Here is a 21385-nt window from a genome sequence, read left to right as displayed (position 1 = left end):
ATTCAGCAAAGGGAAAGGACACGTACTAGGGATAGATTAGGATTGCTCCTATAACTAGGCTAGCTGTTGTAGTAATGGAGAGGTCTTCTTGGAGGCTATCTCGTCTGCTTGCTCACCCAGCAAAAGAGCAGGGGTTGATAGGTGATCTTTCTCTCTATGGCCTTCTTTAAAAACGTTAAATTCTTGTTTTATTTTCACGTGTATACACTGTCATTAGTTGAGATAGATGTTTCTTCATGTTAGCATCCAAGTGGCTCTCGAGGTCTTTACGCTTTGGCTTGACGTTACAACCAGCTTCAGCAAATTGACAGCCCACTATCGCTTCTGGGCAAACCAAATCATGAGACTTTGCTGCTTTGCGCTTAAACTGAGCTCTGCAGAATTAGGACTTTAAGATGACTTCCGCACAAACTGAGTTGTGTCCAAAACATTCGATTTCCATGTATGTTCTAATCTTGCTGCAAGATTTGCATGTCGTTTTTCTCAATACACAATTATGAAAAATTAATTAACTTTCTTGAAAACAGTTTTGCCACACTCGTTGGTACAAAGAACTCGTTTATAGTCACAGGTTTTGTCATGGTCCACTCTGTTACCGTAAGCTACTTGCACGTTGCAGCCACTAGACTTTCGAAGGCAATAAACTTTCATACTGTCGATGTCTCGCTTGAAAGGCAAATACCTGATATAGTGGAAACTACTATGTCTGCAATGCGGACATTTTGTTCCTATTTTCTGATGATTATGTGCTGGGTTGATTTTTGAAGCTGCTTTTTCGAGGCACTCTTCGCAGAAATGTTGACCACAACATTCTGTTACATGAGGTTGCCTCTGTAAGTTCTTGCATATATATCTCACATTTGTACTTGTCTGGTAGAGGATCTACGAATGTGTAGGAGGAGATAGGTAGTCCCTCGTGTTGTACCCCAACAGATACACCATAGTTAGAACTTGTAGCCATTGTTGAGCTATATAGACTATATAGACTGAGTAACTACGGTGTGCTTTTGTCATGTGCATAGAACTATGAATGTGGAAGAATTATTCATGAATACAAGTGAACTGTTAGGTCAAACTGTTATTAGCAAATCAAATCGATGTAAGTGTTAAATAACTAAATTAGCAAGTATACAATAATTATTGTGTTTATAGCTACTATATATAATTTCATAACAGTCGCATATTTTAGTGTCTCTTAATATCCTCTCTATGCACAAATATACCATCGCCATAGTTTCCAAAATCGGCAGTCAATTACTCCATTCCATGGTGGGATCTTTATCTATTAATAAGTGAGGATTGCGCTGTTTCTGCTTTAAATTATGTATTCTCGATAATGATGACGTGGACTTTGAGAGAGGGGGAGAAGCAGAGGAGTCTTCGTGACCTTTTTTAAAGGCTTGAAATTCTTGCTTCATTTTCACATGTGCTGTCATTAGTTGAGATAGATGTTTCTTCATGTTAGCATCCAAGTGGCTCTCGAGGTCTTTACGCTTTGGCTTGACAGTACAACCTGCTTCAGCAAATTGACAGTTCACCGTCGCTTCTAGGCAAACTAAATCATGAGACCTGGCTGCTTTGCGCTTAAACCGTGCTCCGCAAGGACTAGTGCACTTTACCCAAACTTCCGGACAGACAGAGTTGTGTCCTAAGCTTTCGATTTCTTTATATGTTCCGATCTTGCCACAAGCTTTACATGTAGCTCTCCTCAATGTACAGTCATTTCGAGTGTGAGATTGTAAGTCTTTCTTGAAAACAGTGTTGCCACAGTTGTTGGTACAAGGAACTCGTATATAGCCACAGGTTTTTTCATGGTCCATTCTATTACCGTAAGTTACTTGCACGTTGCAGCCACTAGATTTTCGAGGGCAACAAACTTTCATGCCGTCGATTTCTCGCTTGAAGGGCAAATACCTGATATGGTTGAAGTTATTTCTTCTACAATGGGGGCAATTTGGAGTTTCAGATTCCATTTGTTGTGGGCCCCATAGACCATGGTATTTAGTCCTAGTGCTCTGTGAAGCAGCGTTTTTGAGGCAATCTTCGCAGAAATGTTGACCACAACATTCTGTCACATGAGGTTGTGATAATATATTCCTACATATTCCACAAATGTACTTCTCTGGTAGAACATCTACAAATGTGTAGTCATCTGATTCCTCTGTAGTAGGTATAGATTCACAAGGAATAGATCTGTTGGAGTTAGCACTGGTAGCCATTGGTGATCTTGTTGTTTAAAAATTATGTCATGTGCCATAATGAATAATTATTATAAATAAGGTCTTAATGATGATTATTGTGTGTCTGCACATGCAGTTGTGTGTATAGCGATGTTGTAAAAATTGTTGTACCGCAGATACGAATATCTGCTCCACAAACACGCTGTCACCATGGTTACTATAGTTGCTATTGTTGACTAATATTTATGGCGTCATGTGCTTAAACCTATGAATGTGGAAAATGCATGAATACACGTAAACTGTTAGGTCAAACTGTTATAGTGCATCAGTTTATAAATAATGTCATGTTGTGTTTAGCTATGGTAACAGTCACTTGGCTGGCATGCAGCTATAGTCTCTCTTCTATACAAGTATTGTTCTACCATGGATCATATTCATATTGTTGTTCGTGGTAGCTACTACTGCCATAATTATAATCTACCCCACTTCTTCTTCTGCTTTGTCCGTTAGGTCTGCAATAGATATTTGTAAGGTAAACACACCATGCATCGATCTCAATTACTATAAAAGTTTTCAGAAAATTTCAAACGGGCATATTAAAAGAAAAAATCAATTATGCTCACCCTGATGGGGTTCTTTGTGTTCTCAGTGCCTCATAAGTCTTCTTTAGTATATCATGCTCTGTTGAGAGTTTTGTGAAGGACTCCATTGTTATCTGCAAATGCTGTTGTACATTATCTCTCTCGTGAGCTTCATAGTCTCTCCGACAAATTTTATCACGGCAGCCTGCTTTTAAATATTTACATTCAACTAGTTCCAGTGGGCACTTGTTCCTATGGCTCTCCATATTTTTCCTCTTAATGTCAGAAGCCCCGCACTTCTTAGGACAATTTATCGGCAAATCTGGGCACATGTTTCGGTGATGAGCACTACTTATTGTCATATGCATTCCTTTTTCTCGACAGTATTGACATTGCACCGTTCTCCGGGAACAGTGGTTTTGCTGGTGGTTTTTAAGCTTTTTTCTGAGAATTTTTTTGTTGCATGAGCAAGTCACTTCTTCAAGTTCACAAATGTTAAGGTGGCCATCTATTTCTTGTAATGTCGATATCGTTAAGCACCCTATCATTTGATTGGGACAATACACTTCAAGTTCATAAATCTCCCTTTTCATTGGTAGGTAGCGAATGTAGTTGCAGTTTGGTGTGCGACAGTGTGGACATGGTTTCTCATGGTTTGTTTTCAACCATTGCTCTAAGCAATACTGACAAAAGTGTTGTCCACAGCACCCGGTAACTTGAGGCTCTCTTAAGAGCTTGCTACAAATCACACACTTGTGCTCATCTGAAATCTCTTTAACAAATTTGTAGCGCTCTTCGAGATCTATTGGCTCTGTTACTGTTAGGCTCCTTACTTGTCTTCTACGAGAGAAACCTTCCATTGTAATACTAACTGCATTGAGTGGCTAGCCAGTCACATGTCAATTGTTTGTATCCATGAATAATTGCAGATCACCTGACATTTATTCACAAACCCATGCATGCACGCAGCCTTACAATTCCAATGGAGTTACACACACACATAATACTAACTTAAACTATATAAGTACTAAATATAATTATCTGGTTGAGCTAGCTCAGTAATGTACTTTCATACTGAGCCTCCATAGTTTTGTTTCCTAACAGATTTACTGCTGACATTAGTTTTGCTCTCGTTTAATCTCTGCACCTCCTGCTTTAGTTTTAGATGAGCTACCATCATCAGAGACAGATGAGCTTCAATGTTCTCACGCATGTGTTTGGGTAAATCCTCTCGATTAGTAAATTTAGTGCACCCAACTTCGGCAAAAGTACATGGAACATACTCCAGCGGACACACCTTTTCATGACTTTGCATATCTTCTCTCTTAATTTTAATTTTCCCGCATCTGTTTAAGCAAGCCAATGGAAAATCTGGGCAGGTCTTGTTGTGAGAATAGATTTCACTGAAAGTAATACTTTGAGCACAATGCTTGCACGCCACGATTCGTTGTAAGCAAGTATTTGCACAATGATTGTCCAGTGTCTTTTTCAGCATACCTTCTCCACATTTGTTGGTGCACCACACTGATTGGTAGTCACAATCTGAAGCATGAGCTTCAATGTCTCCCAGTCTCAACTGCTGCTCACAACCATTAGCTTTGTGTGGACAGTACACTATGAGCTCACTTATCTTTCGTTTCAAAGGCAGGTACCTCAAGTGCTTGAAGTCAACAATCTTGCAACTTGGACAAATCTGTTGAGGTTGTGGTTGTCTAGCAGAAGTATGGCGCATCATTCTCATATGAAGAGATGTATTACAATGTGATATTCGTGCCGAGTACGAGTCATTAGAAATCGGTGTTTTTTTCGCTGATTTCTCGATACACTCTTGACAGAAGTGGTGTCCACAGCACTCAGTCACATGAGGCTCTTGAAGCAGCTCCTTACAATGCCAGCATTTGAACTTGTCTGGGATAGCCTCGACAAATTGGTACTCCCTTAACTTTTTGGCTGCCATCTTATTATTGTCATATTATTGTGGGTGTGTAGTTTATAGCTAGTGTATGGGTTCGTGTGTTATGATTACTGGAAGCTGTGAATATCATAAAGTGGTATTATGTAAGTATGCATGTGAACAACAGATAAATGTTCTACATCAAGTTATGTGTCTGTCAGTTGTTTGTAGCTACGGTGTAACAGTTGCTTGGCGATACAAATGCGTTAATAAAAATCATCATAATATTCCTCTTGTTGGTCATCGCCATAGTTTCCGTCCCAGGAACCCTGCACCTGCGCCTGCGTATGCCAGCTGTCTTGACTTAACCCTTGTCCAGATGAATTCACTCCACTTCCTCTTCTTCTTCTTCTCCTTTGTCTGGGAGGGCTGCGATAGATAGTCAGTGTATGTCATAATAATTTTATGATACATACATACATTATATCTGCATAATTATTTCTCATCAGTAGAACCTCGATTATCCGTACACCAGAGGAGGTACGACAACATCACGTCCGTGGACAATGAAATTTTAATTAACACAGCAAAAAGTAGAGTGGGTGTGGTCTACAGTATAATGGCCCCTCCCATCAGCATTTTTGCTGCTTGTTACTTGACATTCCATTGTCCACGCATGTGATGTTGTCGTACCTCCTCTGTCTGTACATCTTGTTCCAGAGGCAGGCTATATAGATGTCTGAAGTAGCGGTTCCGTGGTGTAGTTAGTGGTTATCACGTGAGTTTAACACACTCAAGGTCCTGGGTTCGATCCCCGGCGGAACATCTTTCTTTTTTTTTATGGTTTTTGGATAAAATAATACATGTACAGTGCAACAACCAAAGAGAGTAGATTTTTTTTTATATTATTTTTTTTCACATTTTGTGGCATATCTTCTGAAGTAAAAGTGATATGATCTATTTGAGTGCAGGTACTGAAAGTTCAATTATTGGCGCTTCCATTGGACCACCACCTATTACATCATATGACATCATCACTATGAAATGGCTGTCTGAAGATGTGTACCTCCGAAAATATGTTAGGAATAGAAGTAGCTTATTTGTTTGAGTTAAGATCTGAAATTTATTATGTATGTACCTGACTATATTGCTCATCTTTTGAGCTTCAACGGAAGTCTGGGCTGCTAGTAAGTTCTGAGAAATACTGAATTTTGTTGTTTTTTGGTGGCAAATATGTTAGGAATACAACTTTCGATTTTATGCTAGTTAAGGCCTGATTTTTGAGGAGCATGTACTACAATAGCATAGAATTCATCTGTACTAACTTACAGGAGCTAGACAAGTCTCATCTTTGCTAGAGCGGCCCTTCTTGTCAAAAATGGTGATTTTGCTCCGTTTTGCTACTTTTGCTGACGTATGCAATGATATTCATTGATTTGTGACATCACAAATCATCTTGTTGTTATTTGCTACATCCAAAGGCCCTGCGATGTCTACCTGCAAATACACAGTTGGTGTTGGTCATTCTGTGTCACAGGGGCGTGGTAATTGAGCTTACTATGTAGCCAAATCACCCCAAAAGTCATAAAAAGCACTGTTTTTGACAAGATGGGGCCGCTCTAGCAAAGAAGAGGCTAGCCTAACTCCTGTAAGTTAGTACAGATGAAAAGTACACTATTGTAGTACATGCTGCTCAAAAATTAGACCTTAACTAATATAAAATCGAAAGTTGTATTCCTAACATATTTGCCACCAAAAAACAACAAAATGCAGTATTTCTCAGAACTTACTAGTAGCCCAGACTTCCGTTGAAGCTCAAAAGATGAGCAATATACTCAGGTACATGCACAACAAATTTCAGATCTTAACTCAAACAAATAAGCTACTTCTATTCCTAACATATTTTCGGAAGTACACATCTTCAGACAGCCATTTTATACTGATGATGTCATGTGATGTAACAGGTGGTGGTCCAATGGAAGCGCCAATAGTTGAACTTTCAGTACCTGCACTCAAATAGATCATATCATTTTTACTTTAGAAGATATGCCACAAAATGTAAAAAATGTGTACCAAAAAAAAAATCTACTCTCTTTGGTTGTTGCACTGTACAAATTCAGAGACTCCAACTTGAAACGAAGCATTATTAGCATGATTATAGGTGAAGTGCCCAAATTTGTGCATAGTGGTTCCGTGGTGTAGTGGTTATCACGTGAGTTTAACACACTCAAGGTCCTGGGTTCGATCCCCGGCGGAACCTCTCTTTTTTTTTTTTAGATAATCAAATGTAACACAGCTGTTAATGCGTAATACACGTTAAGGGGGAGAGAGAGCATGCCCATTTTCAGATAAAATTGCCAAGCTAAGGTTTTACTGTCAAGCTAAAATCATGTTCTGGTGCAAAGAGTGTATGTACTTCATAAGTTTCCTAGGATCAAGGCAACCAATACTTACCCTGGAGTTCTTAGCTTTAGCTGGCTGTGTTCCTTCTTCAGATCATTGTGTTGTTTTTTCAATTGTGTGTGTTCCTTCTTTAGTTTATTGTGTTCTGTTGACAGTCGTGTGAAGGACTCCATTGTTATCTGCAAATGCTGTTGTACATTATCTCTCTCGTGAGCATCATAATCTCTCCGACAAATTTTATCATGGCATCCTGCTTTGAAATATTTGCATTCAACTAGTTCCAGTGGGCATTTTTTCTTATGGCTCCCTAAATTTTTTCTCTTGATGCCGTAAGCCCCGCATTCTTTAGGACAGTTTATAGGAAAGTCTGGGCATGTGTTTTGGTGATGAGCACAAGTTATTACCTCGTAAATTCCACTTTCATGACAGTATTGACATTGCACTGTTCGTTTGGGACAGACGTTTTGCTGGTGGTTTGTAAACTCTTTTCTTATAAATTTCTTCTTGCATAAGCAGTTTACTTCTTCAAACTCACAAATCTTAAGGTGGCCATCTATTTGCTGTAAAGTCGATAATGTTAGGCATCCTAGTATTTGACTCGGGCAATACAGATTTGGACAATACACCTTAAGTTCATAAATCTCCCTTTTCATTGGTAGGTAGCGAATGTAGTTGCAGTTTGGTGTGCGACAGTATGGACATGGTTTCTCATGGTTTGTTTTCAACCATTGCTCTAAGCAATACTGACAAAAGTGTTGTCCACAGCACCCGGTAACTTGAGGCTCTCTTAAGAGCTTGCTACAAATCACACACTTGTACTCATCTGAGATCTCTTTAACAAATTTGTAGCGCTCTTCGAGATCTATTGGCTCTGTTACTGTTAGGTTACTTACTTGTCTTGCTAAGCTAAGTACTGGATTCATGTTGCTAGCATCTATATAGTCTAGTCTCTAATCTCATATGTTGTGATTGCTTGGTATGCATGAATAGTGCATGTTATGAGTCACTGACACATGGTGACATTTCAATGCACATTCATACGTAACTAAAACCACTCAGCTACAAGTAAAACCACTCAGCTTTAATATAATTATAAATAGCATTCATATTGATAGTCATACTGTACATCAGACACACATACACAGTCACAATCCTTTAGCTATAGCTTGTGCGTCCTACCCGCAGCATATCATGCACTATAGCTGTTTCAGAGATGTCAAAAATACCACTATATAGTTTTGCTCTCATTCATTTTCTGCACCTCCTGTTTTAGCTTTAGATGAGCTGTCATCATCAAAGACAGATGAGCTTCAATGTTCTCACGCATGTGTTTGGGTAAATTCTCTCGATAAGCATACTTAGTACATCCAACCTCAACAAATGTACACCGAATAAACTCCCGCGGGCACACCGCTTTATGACCTCGCATGTCTTTTCTCTTTATTCCCACTTTCCCGCATTTGTTTACGCAAGCCAATGGAAAATCTCGGCAGATCTCATTGTGAGACACCATCGTAATGAAAGCATTTTTCCCATTACAATGCTTGCACGCCACGATTCGTTGTAGACATGTATTTGTACAATGATTGTCCAGTGTTTTTTTCAGCATAGCTTCGCCACATTTGTTAGTGCACCACACTGATTGGTAGTCACAGTCTGAAGCATGAGCTTCAATGTCTCCCAGTCTCAACTGCTGCTCACAACCATTAGCTTTGTGTGGACAGTACACTATGAGCTCACTTATCTTTCGTTTCAAAGGCAGGTACCTCAAGTGCTTGAAGTGCAACTTGGACAAATCTTTTTATTACGTTGGTGTTGTAGACTAGAAGTAGAAGCAGTGGGGTGGGTTAGTGGGGAAGATTGTCTATGGAAAATCGGTGTTCTAGCAAGAGAAGTTGTAGAGCATGAATTTTCAAGTTGTATAGGTTGGGGGATATAAGAAACGGGAGGATAGTAAGGATAGTGAGTGGAGGGTTGTCTGGGAGTTTCTTTCGCTGATTTCTCGATACACTCTTGACAGAAGTGGTGTCCACAGCACTCAGTCACATGAGGCTCTTGAAGCAGCTCCTTACAATGCCAGCATTTGAACTTGTCTGGGATAGCCTCGACAAATTGGTACTCTCTTAACTTTTTGGCTGCCATATTTCTTAAATGTGTAGCTAGTGTGTGGGTGTGTTATGATTATTAGAAGCTATGAATATCATTATTATTATTATTATTATGCCGTATTATGTAATTTGGTATGCGAGTCACTGGTATAATGTTCTAAGCTATGTATCAGTACAGTTGTGTGTAGCTATGGTAACAGTTGCTTGACAACCATCTTTTAGTCTCTCCTTTAAACAAGGGTGTCCGAATATCCGCTCCACGTACATGCCATCACCATGGTTACCAGTATCGGCAGGGTTACACTTATCACACAATACCTGTATTGATCTCAATGGTGTCGTGTGTAACCCACTGTTTGAAATTTGAATATTTTCTTGTTCGATTTTTAACTCGAGTCCGAATAATTTAGCCTCTAAGATTAAAGAAAGTGTAGCGTCTTGTGTCTTAGTGAGTAGTTCTCTCGGTGCTGTGTGTGATTCCAACTCTAATAGTAGATGAGCGTTAACTCCTTGTGCTAGTGTGAACGATGGAGTGTGCAGACTAGTGTCAGAACTCCATGAGAACTGAACTGTGACTCGTTGATCTGTACTTCTCTCGTTGTCGATTATGTCACCTTGTCTCTGTGATCTGATTGGACGCTGGGAGCACTCCATTAAGTGCTCTTGTGCGTTTTTACGAAACAGCATCTCCCCACACCTGTTTGGGCAGTGCACAAGAATAAAGTCGCATATTTTCAAATGATCATTTAAAGTATCCAATCGAAGCACCTCCGTACATCCCAAGCTTTGTATGGGACACAAAATATTCAATTCATTAATCTTTCGAATCATAGGTAGACTTTTGATGTATTTGAACTCTTTTTCTCTGCAATGTGGACAAATCTCGCCTTGTCCCACATCAAACCAGCTGTCTAAACATGCTCGGCAAAAGTGCTGACCACAGCATTCTGTGAGTACAGGCTGGCAAAGTACAGAGCGACAAATAGAGCAGTAGAAATCTTCAGAAATTGGTTCTATGAATTTGTAATCCATTGTTCCTTATCAGAGAAATCTTTGCCTCCTTGAGGGAAGTAGTTAAACCACAAAGTTCAATCTCACTAGTTTCTGTTCACTATAGCTACTTGAAATAGTCCTTGTCTTTCTTTTGTACACGTGTAACTTGATCTTGATTGCTCTAGTACTGTTTATATTGTCTATCCCTGGCAATGGTATGTTGTAATGGAATCTGTAATGGCTGTACTAGCTGTCAACATGAGTCGTCTTTTGTGGCTTTACAAACTGACTATAGTGTGTATAAGTCTTGTGATTGTTTAGTTAAATACCCGGTAGTGCACGTGCGTGTGTGTGTGTGTGTGATACTAAAATGCTCGTGAATATCTCAATAGCATTCATTAGTACTCAATGAATGTACACGATTTTATACGTTGATTTGGGAAAAATTTGCTCTACATGTATAAATAATTATGTGCGTACTTCTTGTATATAATTATAAGATTGAGTAATCACAACTGTATACACTCAAAATATGTTATGTCTAAACAAACAAACTGTTTAACTAATGACTCAATATAATCTGTTCTCTGTAGGTGTTCATGAGTTGGATCGTTTGGCTGAGCTTGACTTGACAGACAACCTCATAATGAAACACAGCTGTCTGAGTCCGTTGAAGAACCTGCATCACCTCTCATTGGTGCGTTACAATACCACCGGGCCCACCCCCCCCACACACACTCACATACATGCACACACGTACACACACACAGTCTCATGCAGCAATAGCTACTTTTTTAATGTAATTAATCTCTTGTGTACACATATTTGATCACAGCTTAATCTCCAAGGCAACCCGCTATGCTATCATCCCAAACATCGATTGAAGACGGCACAATACCTGTCTAACCTGATTGACAAGAATGCAGTGAGTCACTAAACCTGTAATATTAACAATTATTAACAGCTATTTTTTGCATAATTATAAGTTACGAGTCCTACGCCCTATATACTATACAGTCATGTATGTAAAGCACCACTCAGGGACTGCAACTTGCATTCTAGTTTAATATCTAGTTTCAATGATTTTGTTTTGCCAAAGCTTAGAACGAACTCTTTGTTATTGTGCTCTAATTATAAGTTCATTTATTGTTTTCAGTTTCGATTGGAAGGGAAGAAGCTATCTGCTACTGAAAAGAAGGTAAAAATACCAAGCTGTAGTATAACCAACTGTTATACATATTTAATTAATGATCTTTACCGCATGTCTAGTAACAGTATTATGGAATTCTTTAGCTAATGATCTTTACCAAATATTGATTTTTCATTCTCAGGAAATTTCTAACTTCCTCACCCACTATTCTGGTAGTCCATCGTTTGTGATCCGAAGCTCTGCCTCTATCCCTGTGGCCACACCCTCTCAACACAGCTATGTGGGTGTGGCTAGCCCAGCTGCCGAGAATGTTCAGGGAACAACACCAACAGAACGATTCTCTAAAGCACTGTCGATCAATGTACTCCAGGAAGAGAGAGTGGCCGCAAAGGTGTGTGGGTGTGGAGGGAGAGATGTGGGGGTGGGGTGTGTGTGAGTGTGGAGGGTAGAGTGGGTATGGAGGGGTGTTCCTATAACTCGTTTTTATGTGTAAAAAGTTATAATCATGCTGAAACAGTTGTATAGTGACAGCTGTTGACACTGTACCCAGAGAGTAAAGAAGGGGAGTGGGTGTTTTTTCTAATCAAGCCTGTTTTCAAAGCTACCTTTGTTTGTCCATAACTTGTGTTGCGAACGTCTAGCTATTTGACTACCCATAACTTGTATTAGGATGTCACAATGGTCACATGGTCATCAAATCAGTGCTGCTGTCATGATCATGGGTCTGTTAATGTGTAGTAGTTAATCTCGTGTGTCTCTATTTCTATAGAAACCTCGACGAAAGAAAAGTTCAAAGTCTGTCAAGATATTTGACTCTGATGAGAACCAGTCGCCTGAGGACACAGCTGGCAAAGAAGAGCTGACCGTGGGTGAGTGTGTGTGGGTGTGGTCTGGGTGAGTGTGTGTGGGTGTGGTCTGTGTGTGAGTGAATGTGTTTTGTACTAAACATCGGATCGACATTTGTGGTGAAAGTATTATGGTTGTGTTGACCTAGTTCAACTCCGTGGATTGATCTGATGTTATTATTCCTATAGTACACCAATTATCTTATTCACCAGCTGACACTGTTTTGCTAAAATCTATTCTACTTCTGATTTTGTGAATTAAGCTGTCCATAGCATAATATTGGTAACAGACACTTCACTGTCTTTCTATTGCTTGCAGGATCTGTTCCACTGATGAATGAGAAGCACTTGAACAAGATCAAGTTAGTGCGGAAGCAGCTCGAGGCTGGTGAGATATTCAGAACGTCCTATTCCTTATAATTATAATATTAAAGACACTACCTCTCTATTGAGATCATCCATGCACTCTACTGTCCCTACAATGCTCACACTAGTACTGTAGTGTATGCATGTGTGTGTGTGTACATGCATGTACTAAGTCCCTCAGGCTAATAATTAATTGTTCAGTGCTCTTATTTGCACTTGTTTTTTTTTTCTGTAGATTGGATCAAGACTATCAACGCTGTTGAGAGCTCATCCACTACGGACATATCATCTAACCAGTTGTTTGTTGCCTCCGCTCAAGCCCCGCCCTCTCCCAAACATTCCACTCCCATCAGAAAATCATCGCTCAAGAAACGAGACAGTTTGGACCAATCAGTGTGTGGAAAAGTACGAGAGAGGAAGTCTTCCCGAGGAAAGAGACGAAAGCGTGTAGGTGTGCCTAGTGTGAGGGCGGCAGAGTGTGAGGGTGTGAGTGGTGGAGAGCAAGAGGAAGTGGACCCAATGACATTCACACCCGTAGATCGAGGTAAGTAATTCACTGGTTACATACCGTAACGTTTTTTTTATGAAATAGACTTAATGTTGCAACTTCGTACCATAATTAATTATTATTGTACGCAATTGTATAATTATAGTGGCACTAATGGAGTTCCTGAAAATAATTTTGTACCCGGGTCCCCCTATGCATACATTTTTGACCCTCTTTCTTCTTCACAAACGCTCACTTATTACTTATGCTTGCTTGGTCAACATTTATCACTACCCAAACACACCACATACCTCGCCCACACGCACACACACACACCTCGCCCACACCCTCACACACACACCACACACCTTGCCCACACCCTCCCACACGCACTCACACACACACACACACACACACCTCACACACACACACACCTCGCCCACACCCTCACACACACACCTCACACACACCTCACACACACCTCACACACACACACCACACACCTCGCCCACACCCTCACACACACCTCACACACACACACACCTCGCCCACACCTCACACACACACACACCTCGCCCACACACCTCGCCCTCACACACACACACACACACACACACACACACACACACACACACACACACACACACACACACAGTACCCACCCCCAGCCATATCGAGGGCGATTACTTCCTGGTCGAACGTTATGAGAGTGACGTAGAGGACGATGACAGTCTATCCACTAGTGGGCGTGGTCTAGGCCATAGTGGGCGTGGATGGCCTGTACAGGGGAGCAGGGACAGTCAGATGTTGATAGTACTCACTGAAAGATTCATTGAAGAACAAACTGCTAAAGGAAAGGTACTCAAAATAACGGTCAGGGTGAAATTGGATTTGAAACTTGGGGAGTGTGTTTTTTTACCCAAAATGCCGTATGATATACATAGCTTCTTAAAAGCTACTAGATGCGTTTTAATATTGTTTGTTGCAGTTAAGTTATAAGTGTTCAAAGATGGCTTCTTACGTATGTACGTAGTTAATAAAGTATCTCTGTGTGCAGCATATCGATCGTTGGGATGTAAACAGTTTACTGGAGGCGTCCATCGACAAGAGGCCTTGGAAGAAGGGGGCGGCCGGAGAGTGAGTGTAGTGGTGTGTGTGGGTGTGAGTGTGGGTGTGTGGGTGTGGGTATAATAATGTGCTTGTACATGTACGTACGTAAACTAACCAATTTTTTGGTGCCCTATATGCGTAGGTGTTCCCTGGAAACATTTCTTAGCAATCTTAAAATATGCATGTACGTATGTTACAATTGACTTTGAATACTGATTGTTGTTACTCCCCCTCACACACACACACACACACACACACACACACACACACACACACACACACTCACACCCCCACACACCTACAGAGCGAATATTCTGTTGCTCAAGTTCAACCTGGACCGACGTGATCGGTGCAAGAGAGAGTACGTGTTACTAGAGGAAGGTGTCAATGACGACCTGTTGGGGAACCTCAACGCAATAGTGGAGCAGAACCAAGCCACCCTGTCAGTGGAGAACAAGCTGGAGGTGAGTGGGCGGCTGTGGGGTGTGTGTGTGTGTGCTGGAGGTGAGTGGGCGGCTGTAAGTGGGTGCTGAAGGTGAGTGGGCAGATGTGAGTGTGTGCTGGAGACGAGTAGGTGGATGTCATGTGAGTGGGTTGGTGTGTGAGTGAATGTGTGTGTGCTGGAGAGGATATTGGCACAAACCAATACAAATGGTGCTACATACATACATGTACGTATGCCTATATTTATCAATAATAATTTGAATATCAGTCTTGCGCACTGAAATTTTAGAGCATACGTAGGCTCACCTTCCATGTGTGTATAAGTAATTGCATAGAAAGTACAAATATTTACATAATTGCTCGTATAACGACGAATGTGTATAGACACCACACACACACACCACACACACACACACACACACACACACACACACACACACACACAGTGTCTTCACTGCCAGCGTATATTCGACAAGTCTCAGGCTCAGGAGGAGGTCTCTAATGACACCACACCCCTTCCCCTCGGCAGTTACAAGAACAGATCCTTGGCCACTCTTGTGTGCCCCTTCTGTCAGAGCCAGGTGCTGCAGATCGCTACATCACTGAGGTAGCTGGATGAATGATATTTAGTTGCATAATAATTAATTATAGATCGACTATTATGGTCTGTCTCGATTTATAAAAACACTGCCCTCTCCGTTCAGTAGCTACTACTATTGATTCAATCGAGCCTTATAAATGAAAGCACCGCGGGTGCTGATGCCTCGCACCAAACATGAAGCTACAATTAAATGTGTCATTGGTGCAAAAAGTGAGAAATGATCTAACTACTCATTCGAAACCCGCATTGACCATTTTACGCAGGTTGTGTTTGAGTACAAGGGATCGTTGATACAAGCAAGTAAATGGTTGATACGTACGTAGTTCATATAGGACTCACAAAATATCAGCACTCAGCACATTTGTATTTGGGCTCTAAATCCTAATCACTTATCATACTCCTAGGAAAAAGAAAAGGAAATATTTTTGGCACTCGGCGCCATTCTGTTTCTTGGTGAACTATTCTCAGCTTAAGACAGTCCTTTTTTAGGTAATGTGTTTGTTTGTCAGCATTCCATTCCAAATCAGTGAGAGAAAATCTATACTTTGCTTCACCATCACTGCTGCTATGGTTTGAGCATTTGAGCACTTTTGTGATGTGATCTTGGTCTCTATGCTGATTTAGTATCTCTACGGTGATCGCTAGGGTAACGAAACTTTGAGGGTGGTGGATACTGCTCTTGTCAAGTTCTACCTTAATTTCAATTCCTTTGTTGTGTTCTTTTTGATCTAGCTTCACAAAGTAATACGTATCTTGATGTACATTCAAACTTGGGCTAGTGGCTTGGGTTTTGTGAAACTGAAGGGTGATTTTATATGGGGGCACACCAGCTTCCAAACGTAGATTGTTGACGTATGATGCATGCACTTCCTCTTGTTGTTGAAGCTTCTCTTCAAGTCTGTGGTCGAATTCTTGTTGCAACTCTTCAATCCTCTTCTCATATATTTTCTGCTGCTCTTGAAGCTTTCTATTTGGGCACTCTTTGGCAAGGTGTGTGTCCACATTGCGTTTCTGAATTTTCTGCTCGCAGCCTTTGGGGCAGTCCACGTCGACATAAACACAATCCCCAGTAGTTAGGTCTAAGTGAGCATCGAGGTGTTGAAGTTGTCCAGTCCATTCACAACCGTGCTTTGTTTCACTGTGAGATTTCATAACTGGAAACACACATTGATAAATCTTCCATGTGAGTTGGTTGTAACCAGACTCAGGTTCTTCATCAATTGGGTGACCCTTCGAACAACGAACTCTTAGAGCGAGGATATCAGCTTGGAATTTCCTATGAGGCACTGAACTAGGGGCAGTATCTTGGCAGTTGGGGCAAGGCTTTTCCTCTTGGATGATAGATACGATACATTCTTTGCACCAAGTCTTTCCACAGCAAGTCGTAGTGTTGGCTTCCCTAGCTACATATTTGCACAGCTTACAGAAGAACTCTTTTGGAAATTTATCTATAAAACCACACTCGTAGCCGATCGGCTTGCTGTTTGAGTTGCTACAGGTAGCCATCTTAATTGTGCTTGTAGTCACATGCATTGCATGACCTTATATAAGCAGGGGCTTTCAGCCCTTCACATGTAGTATTTTGTGGTCTACTAGTACTATAATATTGTTTTCCATATTTTTATTGTCACTAAAATTACTCCCATTCTACATAATTATCGTACCATGTGCATTTACATATAAATATCTAATAGGTTGAATTTCCACATGTGTAGGATATACCCCTACAAGGAGGATTATATATACGGGGTGCATATTCTCCGGCCGGGTATAGTAGGTGTGGTATATCTGATTCATACCACCTGACCATAGCATTGTATGGAAGCACCGCTGTTGGTCTATTCTCTTTTGAAATGGACACTCAGGACTCAGGAGTTAACATTGTAACAATTTGATATCTAGTTTATAAAGTTTATAATGGTATATCTTTATGATGTCCCTATAATAGTATGATGTCTTCTGCTTCAGAGAGTTATTTTGGATTTAAAGTAACCATGCTATCTTTCTTTCGTACAGTATATTGTATCATGTTTCAGAACTCTCATCAATGTCCACCTTACGCTTGTATCTGTTTCTTGGTCTTTAAAAGCTGTAAATTTCATTTGGTCTAAAATAATTCGTTTTTAGTGTGATGTAGATTTAAGGCCATACAACTATAAATCTATGATACAACTCTGTTTACAGCTTCTAATTAATACAGTAGATTACTCTTGTCTTGTTTCGTGTGCAAATTGAATCAGTTCTTGCAATTTAATAGTTTTGGTAGATTACATTGTTGTCCCTGGAATTCTCTCCAATCTTTCTTGTTTCTTTTCAACAGAGGCTTTCAGATTGCTTCAATATAAGTAACTTTTAAGAAATAAATACAGCTATTGGTACACTTGGCTTGATTTTACTGCATTTCTATTCTCAGCTCATGCAATATGTGATTCCGCAAGAAATAAAAGCTTGTTGTAGCAACTTTTTGCATAATCTGGAGAGAGTTAGAGATGAAAGACATGCTCACTTGTGTTTTTGTTCATTTTCATGTTTGGTTGACAAAATGATGATCACCTTTGAGAAAAAATCACACACAGAACAAGCATCAAATGCTAAAATCATAAAAAAACTGTTATAAAAATCAAATTCTACGCTATTTTTTACCCCTGGGAACAGCTGTTGTTTGCTAGACTCTTCCAGGGCTTGCGGAAAGCCCTTCTTGTTCACTCACTTTCTGGTCCCGTTTCTTACCATTGAATTTACTGTACGAAAATACGCCCACGCACTACTTCCAGTCTGACATCTCTATTCCAAGTAAGCAAAACTAAGCATAACTCATAGATACTATAAATTTATAGTATCTATGCATAACTCGAGAACGAAGCATTATTTTGCAAATCCACGAATTAAAATCCAAGTAAACATGACTAGAAGCCTAAAGAAACTCTTACTTGCACTTGATTCATCCCTGAGCAGCTGTAGCAGTCTACACACACACACAAACACACTACCGTATACCTCGCTTGCGCATGCGCACCGAGGCATAATAAACTGTGTCCAGTCCTTATTATCAGGAGAACACTACTACATTTACATTATGTCTGTTCCATGATTTTACAACGATTCAAAGATTTAAAGCTTAGCTGTATAAAACATCAGCTTAATTAATTGGTTTTATCGCATACATGTACGTACACAGTACTGACCTATATACCCACCCACCCTCTACTGCAGCTCCAAGTCCTACAAAGGTGCTCCCTCGTACTCTCCCAGCCCTCGTCTGACTACAATTCAAACCACACCCCCTAGCAACACCCGTAACGGCATTGTCATCCCTAGCAACGAACGAAAAGCAGGCTTTGAAATATCCCCCTCCCATCCTTCGAGAGAAGACGGTTTAAAATCAACAACCACCACAGAAATCAATGGAGAAGCAATTTTCAGCACCACACACACTAGTACAAAAAATGATGACTCGCTGCAAAAAGATGAGCTACAAAACTCAATTGATAGTACCCACTCCTCCGGAGGTTTTGAAACACACCCGTTCGATTTCACAGGTAGCGATAAACTTTCGAGTGATCCGACCGGCGATTTGTCTCCATGGAAACCTGATAACTCTCGTACAAGAGCCAGAGCAGGTGCCGTGTGCGTGTCAACAGAGCAAGCCTCGACGCTTCAGGACAGCTTCAAACAACACCATCAATTGCACGAGGAAGTGAGGAAAAGCAGTCCAGAAATTGTGAGAAAAAACAGCCAAGAAGTGACAACGAAACGCAGCGAGGTATCACCAACAAACGAAACAGAAGTGATTGAAAATGCGTCCACAAATCCGTTTGATTCCCCACCACCGTTGTCGTCTAGTTACAGCTCGTCCAAAAGAGATAAGTATTTCAGTGATGTCGTTCCAAAAGTTCCTGACATTGAAATCTCGACTAGCGTACCATCTGGGGCACACTTCACCACTTACATGGCGGACAATACGCCCACTCTTTCAGAGTCGACAGAATCGACGGAATCTCATGCCAGTCACAATCGCTCCAAAAGTGTCGATTATCATCCTCGTAAAGCACTCAACACCACCCCTCCATCCCAGCGAAAGAAATATCCTGATCCTTACTCGAGTCGAGATGAAGACCATACCCATCGCCACACCCACTCCCTAGGCTCAGTGAAAGAAGGCGAATCTCTCAGAACAGGTCTTGACTCTAATCCGGCCTCGTATAGTAGCTCCAAGAAAAGCTCGTTAGTTTCCCTTGACGACAGGGACTCCCCCTATTTAGGCAGACACGATGTGGAGCATTCCTCTCAAGGATATATCTCGAGCGAAAATGAAAAAAAATCGAAGCAAAATTCACGCCATAAACGGCACGCTTCTGGAGACACTGGAAAAGATACGTGGGAGAATTTCTTCGGTTCCGGTGAGTCTAGAAAGAGGGGTTCGTTTGACAGAGGGTACAGTTCCAGCGAAGCCTCACAGCGATCGTCACATTCCAACAAGGGGAACCTATCTAGTGAAGGCAGCAAACAACGACAAAACACCGTACATCGGGTGCGTAGTCAAGACGATATCAAGGACCCTCGGAAAACACATAGTGACAATGCTAGCCGTCGCCGTGGAGACGCGGGGAGCTCATCCGAAGAACAGAGACTAACAAAAACCCTTTACAAAGAAGAGGACCCGACTTACATTGAGAGCAATCTCAACTTGTTTTTGGACATGGAAATATTCAATTTAGACAAAAAGGAATCGTTTGAGATGGTGTTCAGAGCGCCTGTGGTGCAGTACGGGCGCACTACGGAGATGCCAGCTCTTGTCGTCATTTCCAACCTTTCTCTCTACATCTTCAGAGTGACCGCTCCTGAAAAGTGAGTTACGTATTATATTTTAAGAGGTGAATTGAATCAACCTACTAGTAGCTGTTGTTAGTTGTGGAGTGGGTTTTTGGGGTCCCTTCTAATTATAAATTACGATAGCAAAATGTTATTCTTAGATCAGATTATGATTGGTATACAATATTGAACACTGTGACCCACACACCACCCACACACTATCCCCCCCCCCCCCCACACACACACACACACAGCTCTGATCCCAGCAAGTGGCTGGAACTGGTGTCTAACCATCTCTTAAGGCGACTGGTATACATCGACATAGGGGTGGGCTATCAGCTGTTGAGGCTGGAGTTCCGTACGGACCAGCTGGCGTGTTATTCGTTCATACTGAGAGACGAGGACAAGTGCACAATCATCTCCACTAAACTAGCATGTGAGTTACACCTCATCGATCCCCCTCATTTATTTGATAGTTCTGGGACTCTTTCAGCTGCCATAACATGCATTTCGTGCATCCAATTTCAAAAATTTTCTGATTTTCTGAAAGCTGTAGAAAGAGACCTTTTAATTGGTATTATCATTCATATTTGGAGATGAAAGACTTCACCTCTTTCATGCAGTCATAGTGTCTGATGTGGCCAACTCCTCGTTCAAGACAGTGGGGGTGTGTCCCTTCTCCATGGAGACCATCAGGTACACAACAATGTTAATAGATATGTACGTACTGTATGTATTTAATCAATACAATCTATTAACTCCTTTTTCTTCACTCGTAGATACCCAAAGAGAGCATTGAAAGAAGTGCTGATGGTGAGTCCTTATAATAGCTTATTAAGTGTGTGTATAGTACAACCCATGAGCAGTACGTTATAAGCAGATACTACATTTTACTAGACTAAACGTACCTTGTCATGATTATGACAGGACAAAGGTTTTGATACAAGTGCTGCAGACAGCCTGACTGGCACTTTTCAGTTGGTTTACTGGTGTTGTTTACTGTTGTGTATCGATTTTTAGGTTGATTATGAACAGTTGAGTGGGCGGAGCACGCCCACTCGAGGAGGTCGCCACACCCCCACACTGGGACCAGGCAGTCGTCCAGGGTCCTCTCTCGCCCGTTCCCATGACGATGACGAGCTTGTACTATACAGACTAGTCCACAAGAGAGTATCCGCTAGATCACAAGGTGTGTATGTGGAGGTGTGTGTGTGGGTGGGTGTATGTGTGGTGTATCATTGTGTGCAGTTGGTGCATGCGAAGCCCATGGAGTACCGGTTCAGCTGGTAATAGGGTCTAAATTATCGTGCATTTCAAGAATAATATTTTCGTGGTCATGCAGCAGCAATCTACTTGTTAACAATTACTAGCTTAATTGCCATTCAATAACATTTTTTCCCACTCTACTCCC

At 41.1% G+C, this 21385-nt stretch overlaps 3 protein-coding genes and 2 non-coding genes across 5 annotated transcripts in view; 3 read left to right on the top strand and 2 right to left on the bottom strand.

Annotated features, from left to right (window-relative positions):
* Positions 1-21385, top strand: part of LOC135337699 (serine/threonine-protein kinase 11-interacting protein-like) — a 43769-nt gene that overhangs the window by 21178 nt on the left and 1206 nt on the right. The window contains exons 8-23 of the mRNA XM_064533654.1: positions 10753-10856; positions 10995-11084; positions 11316-11357; positions 11491-11700; positions 12079-12178; positions 12474-12542; positions 12756-13064; positions 13663-13865; positions 14065-14144; positions 14422-14581; positions 15008-15168; positions 18376-20010; positions 20229-20410; positions 20598-20670; positions 20754-20787; positions 20995-21163. Coding sequence (XP_064389724.1) covers positions 10753-10856; positions 10995-11084; positions 11316-11357; positions 11491-11700; positions 12079-12178; positions 12474-12542; positions 12756-13064; positions 13663-13865; positions 14065-14144; positions 14422-14581; positions 15008-15168; positions 18376-20010; positions 20229-20410; positions 20598-20670; positions 20754-20787; positions 20995-21163 — 3621 coding nt within the window. The remainder of the gene's footprint in view (positions 1-10752; positions 10857-10994; positions 11085-11315; positions 11358-11490; positions 11701-12078; positions 12179-12473; positions 12543-12755; positions 13065-13662; positions 13866-14064; positions 14145-14421; positions 14582-15007; positions 15169-18375; positions 20011-20228; positions 20411-20597; positions 20671-20753; positions 20788-20994; positions 21164-21385) is intronic.
* On the bottom strand, positions 1066-3802 carry LOC135337709 (TNF receptor-associated factor 5-like). The gene is made up of 2 exons (XM_064533662.1): positions 2804-3802; positions 1066-2692 (listed from the first exon to the last, which is right to left on the bottom strand). Exon 2 carries the CDS (start codon positions 2217-2219, stop codon positions 1251-1253), a length of 969 nt encoding a protein of 322 aa, XP_064389732.1. The 5' UTR covers positions 2220-2692; positions 2804-3802; the 3' UTR covers positions 1066-1250.
* Trnav-aac (transfer RNA valine (anticodon AAC)) lies at positions 5405-5483 on the top strand. Its single transcript has one exon. It is a non-coding gene; the product is annotated as a tRNA-Val (tRNA).
* Trnav-aac (transfer RNA valine (anticodon AAC)) lies at positions 6843-6915 on the top strand. Its single transcript has one exon. It is a non-coding gene; the product is annotated as a tRNA-Val (tRNA).
* LOC135337706 (uncharacterized) lies at positions 15471-16715 on the bottom strand. Its single transcript, XM_064533660.1, has one exon. It carries the CDS (start codon positions 16693-16695, stop codon positions 15544-15546), a length of 1152 nt encoding a protein of 383 aa, XP_064389730.1. The 5' UTR covers positions 16696-16715; the 3' UTR covers positions 15471-15543.

The sequence above is a fragment of the Halichondria panicea genome, chromosome 6 (assembly GCF_963675165.1).
Source record: "Halichondria panicea chromosome 6, odHalPani1.1, whole genome shotgun sequence".
Lineage (NCBI taxonomy): Eukaryota > Metazoa > Porifera > Demospongiae > Suberitida > Halichondriidae > Halichondria > Halichondria panicea.
This window is presented reverse-complemented; position numbering and strand designations above follow the sequence as displayed.

Coding starts and splice junctions, on each gene's coding strand:
- LOC135337709 (XM_064533662.1), bottom strand. CDS start 2,219: ATGGCTACCAGTGCTAACTCCAACAGATCTATTCCTTGTGAATCTATA.
- LOC135337706 (XM_064533660.1), bottom strand. CDS start 16,695: ATGCATGTGACTACAAGCACAATTAAGATGGCTACCTGTAGCAACTCA.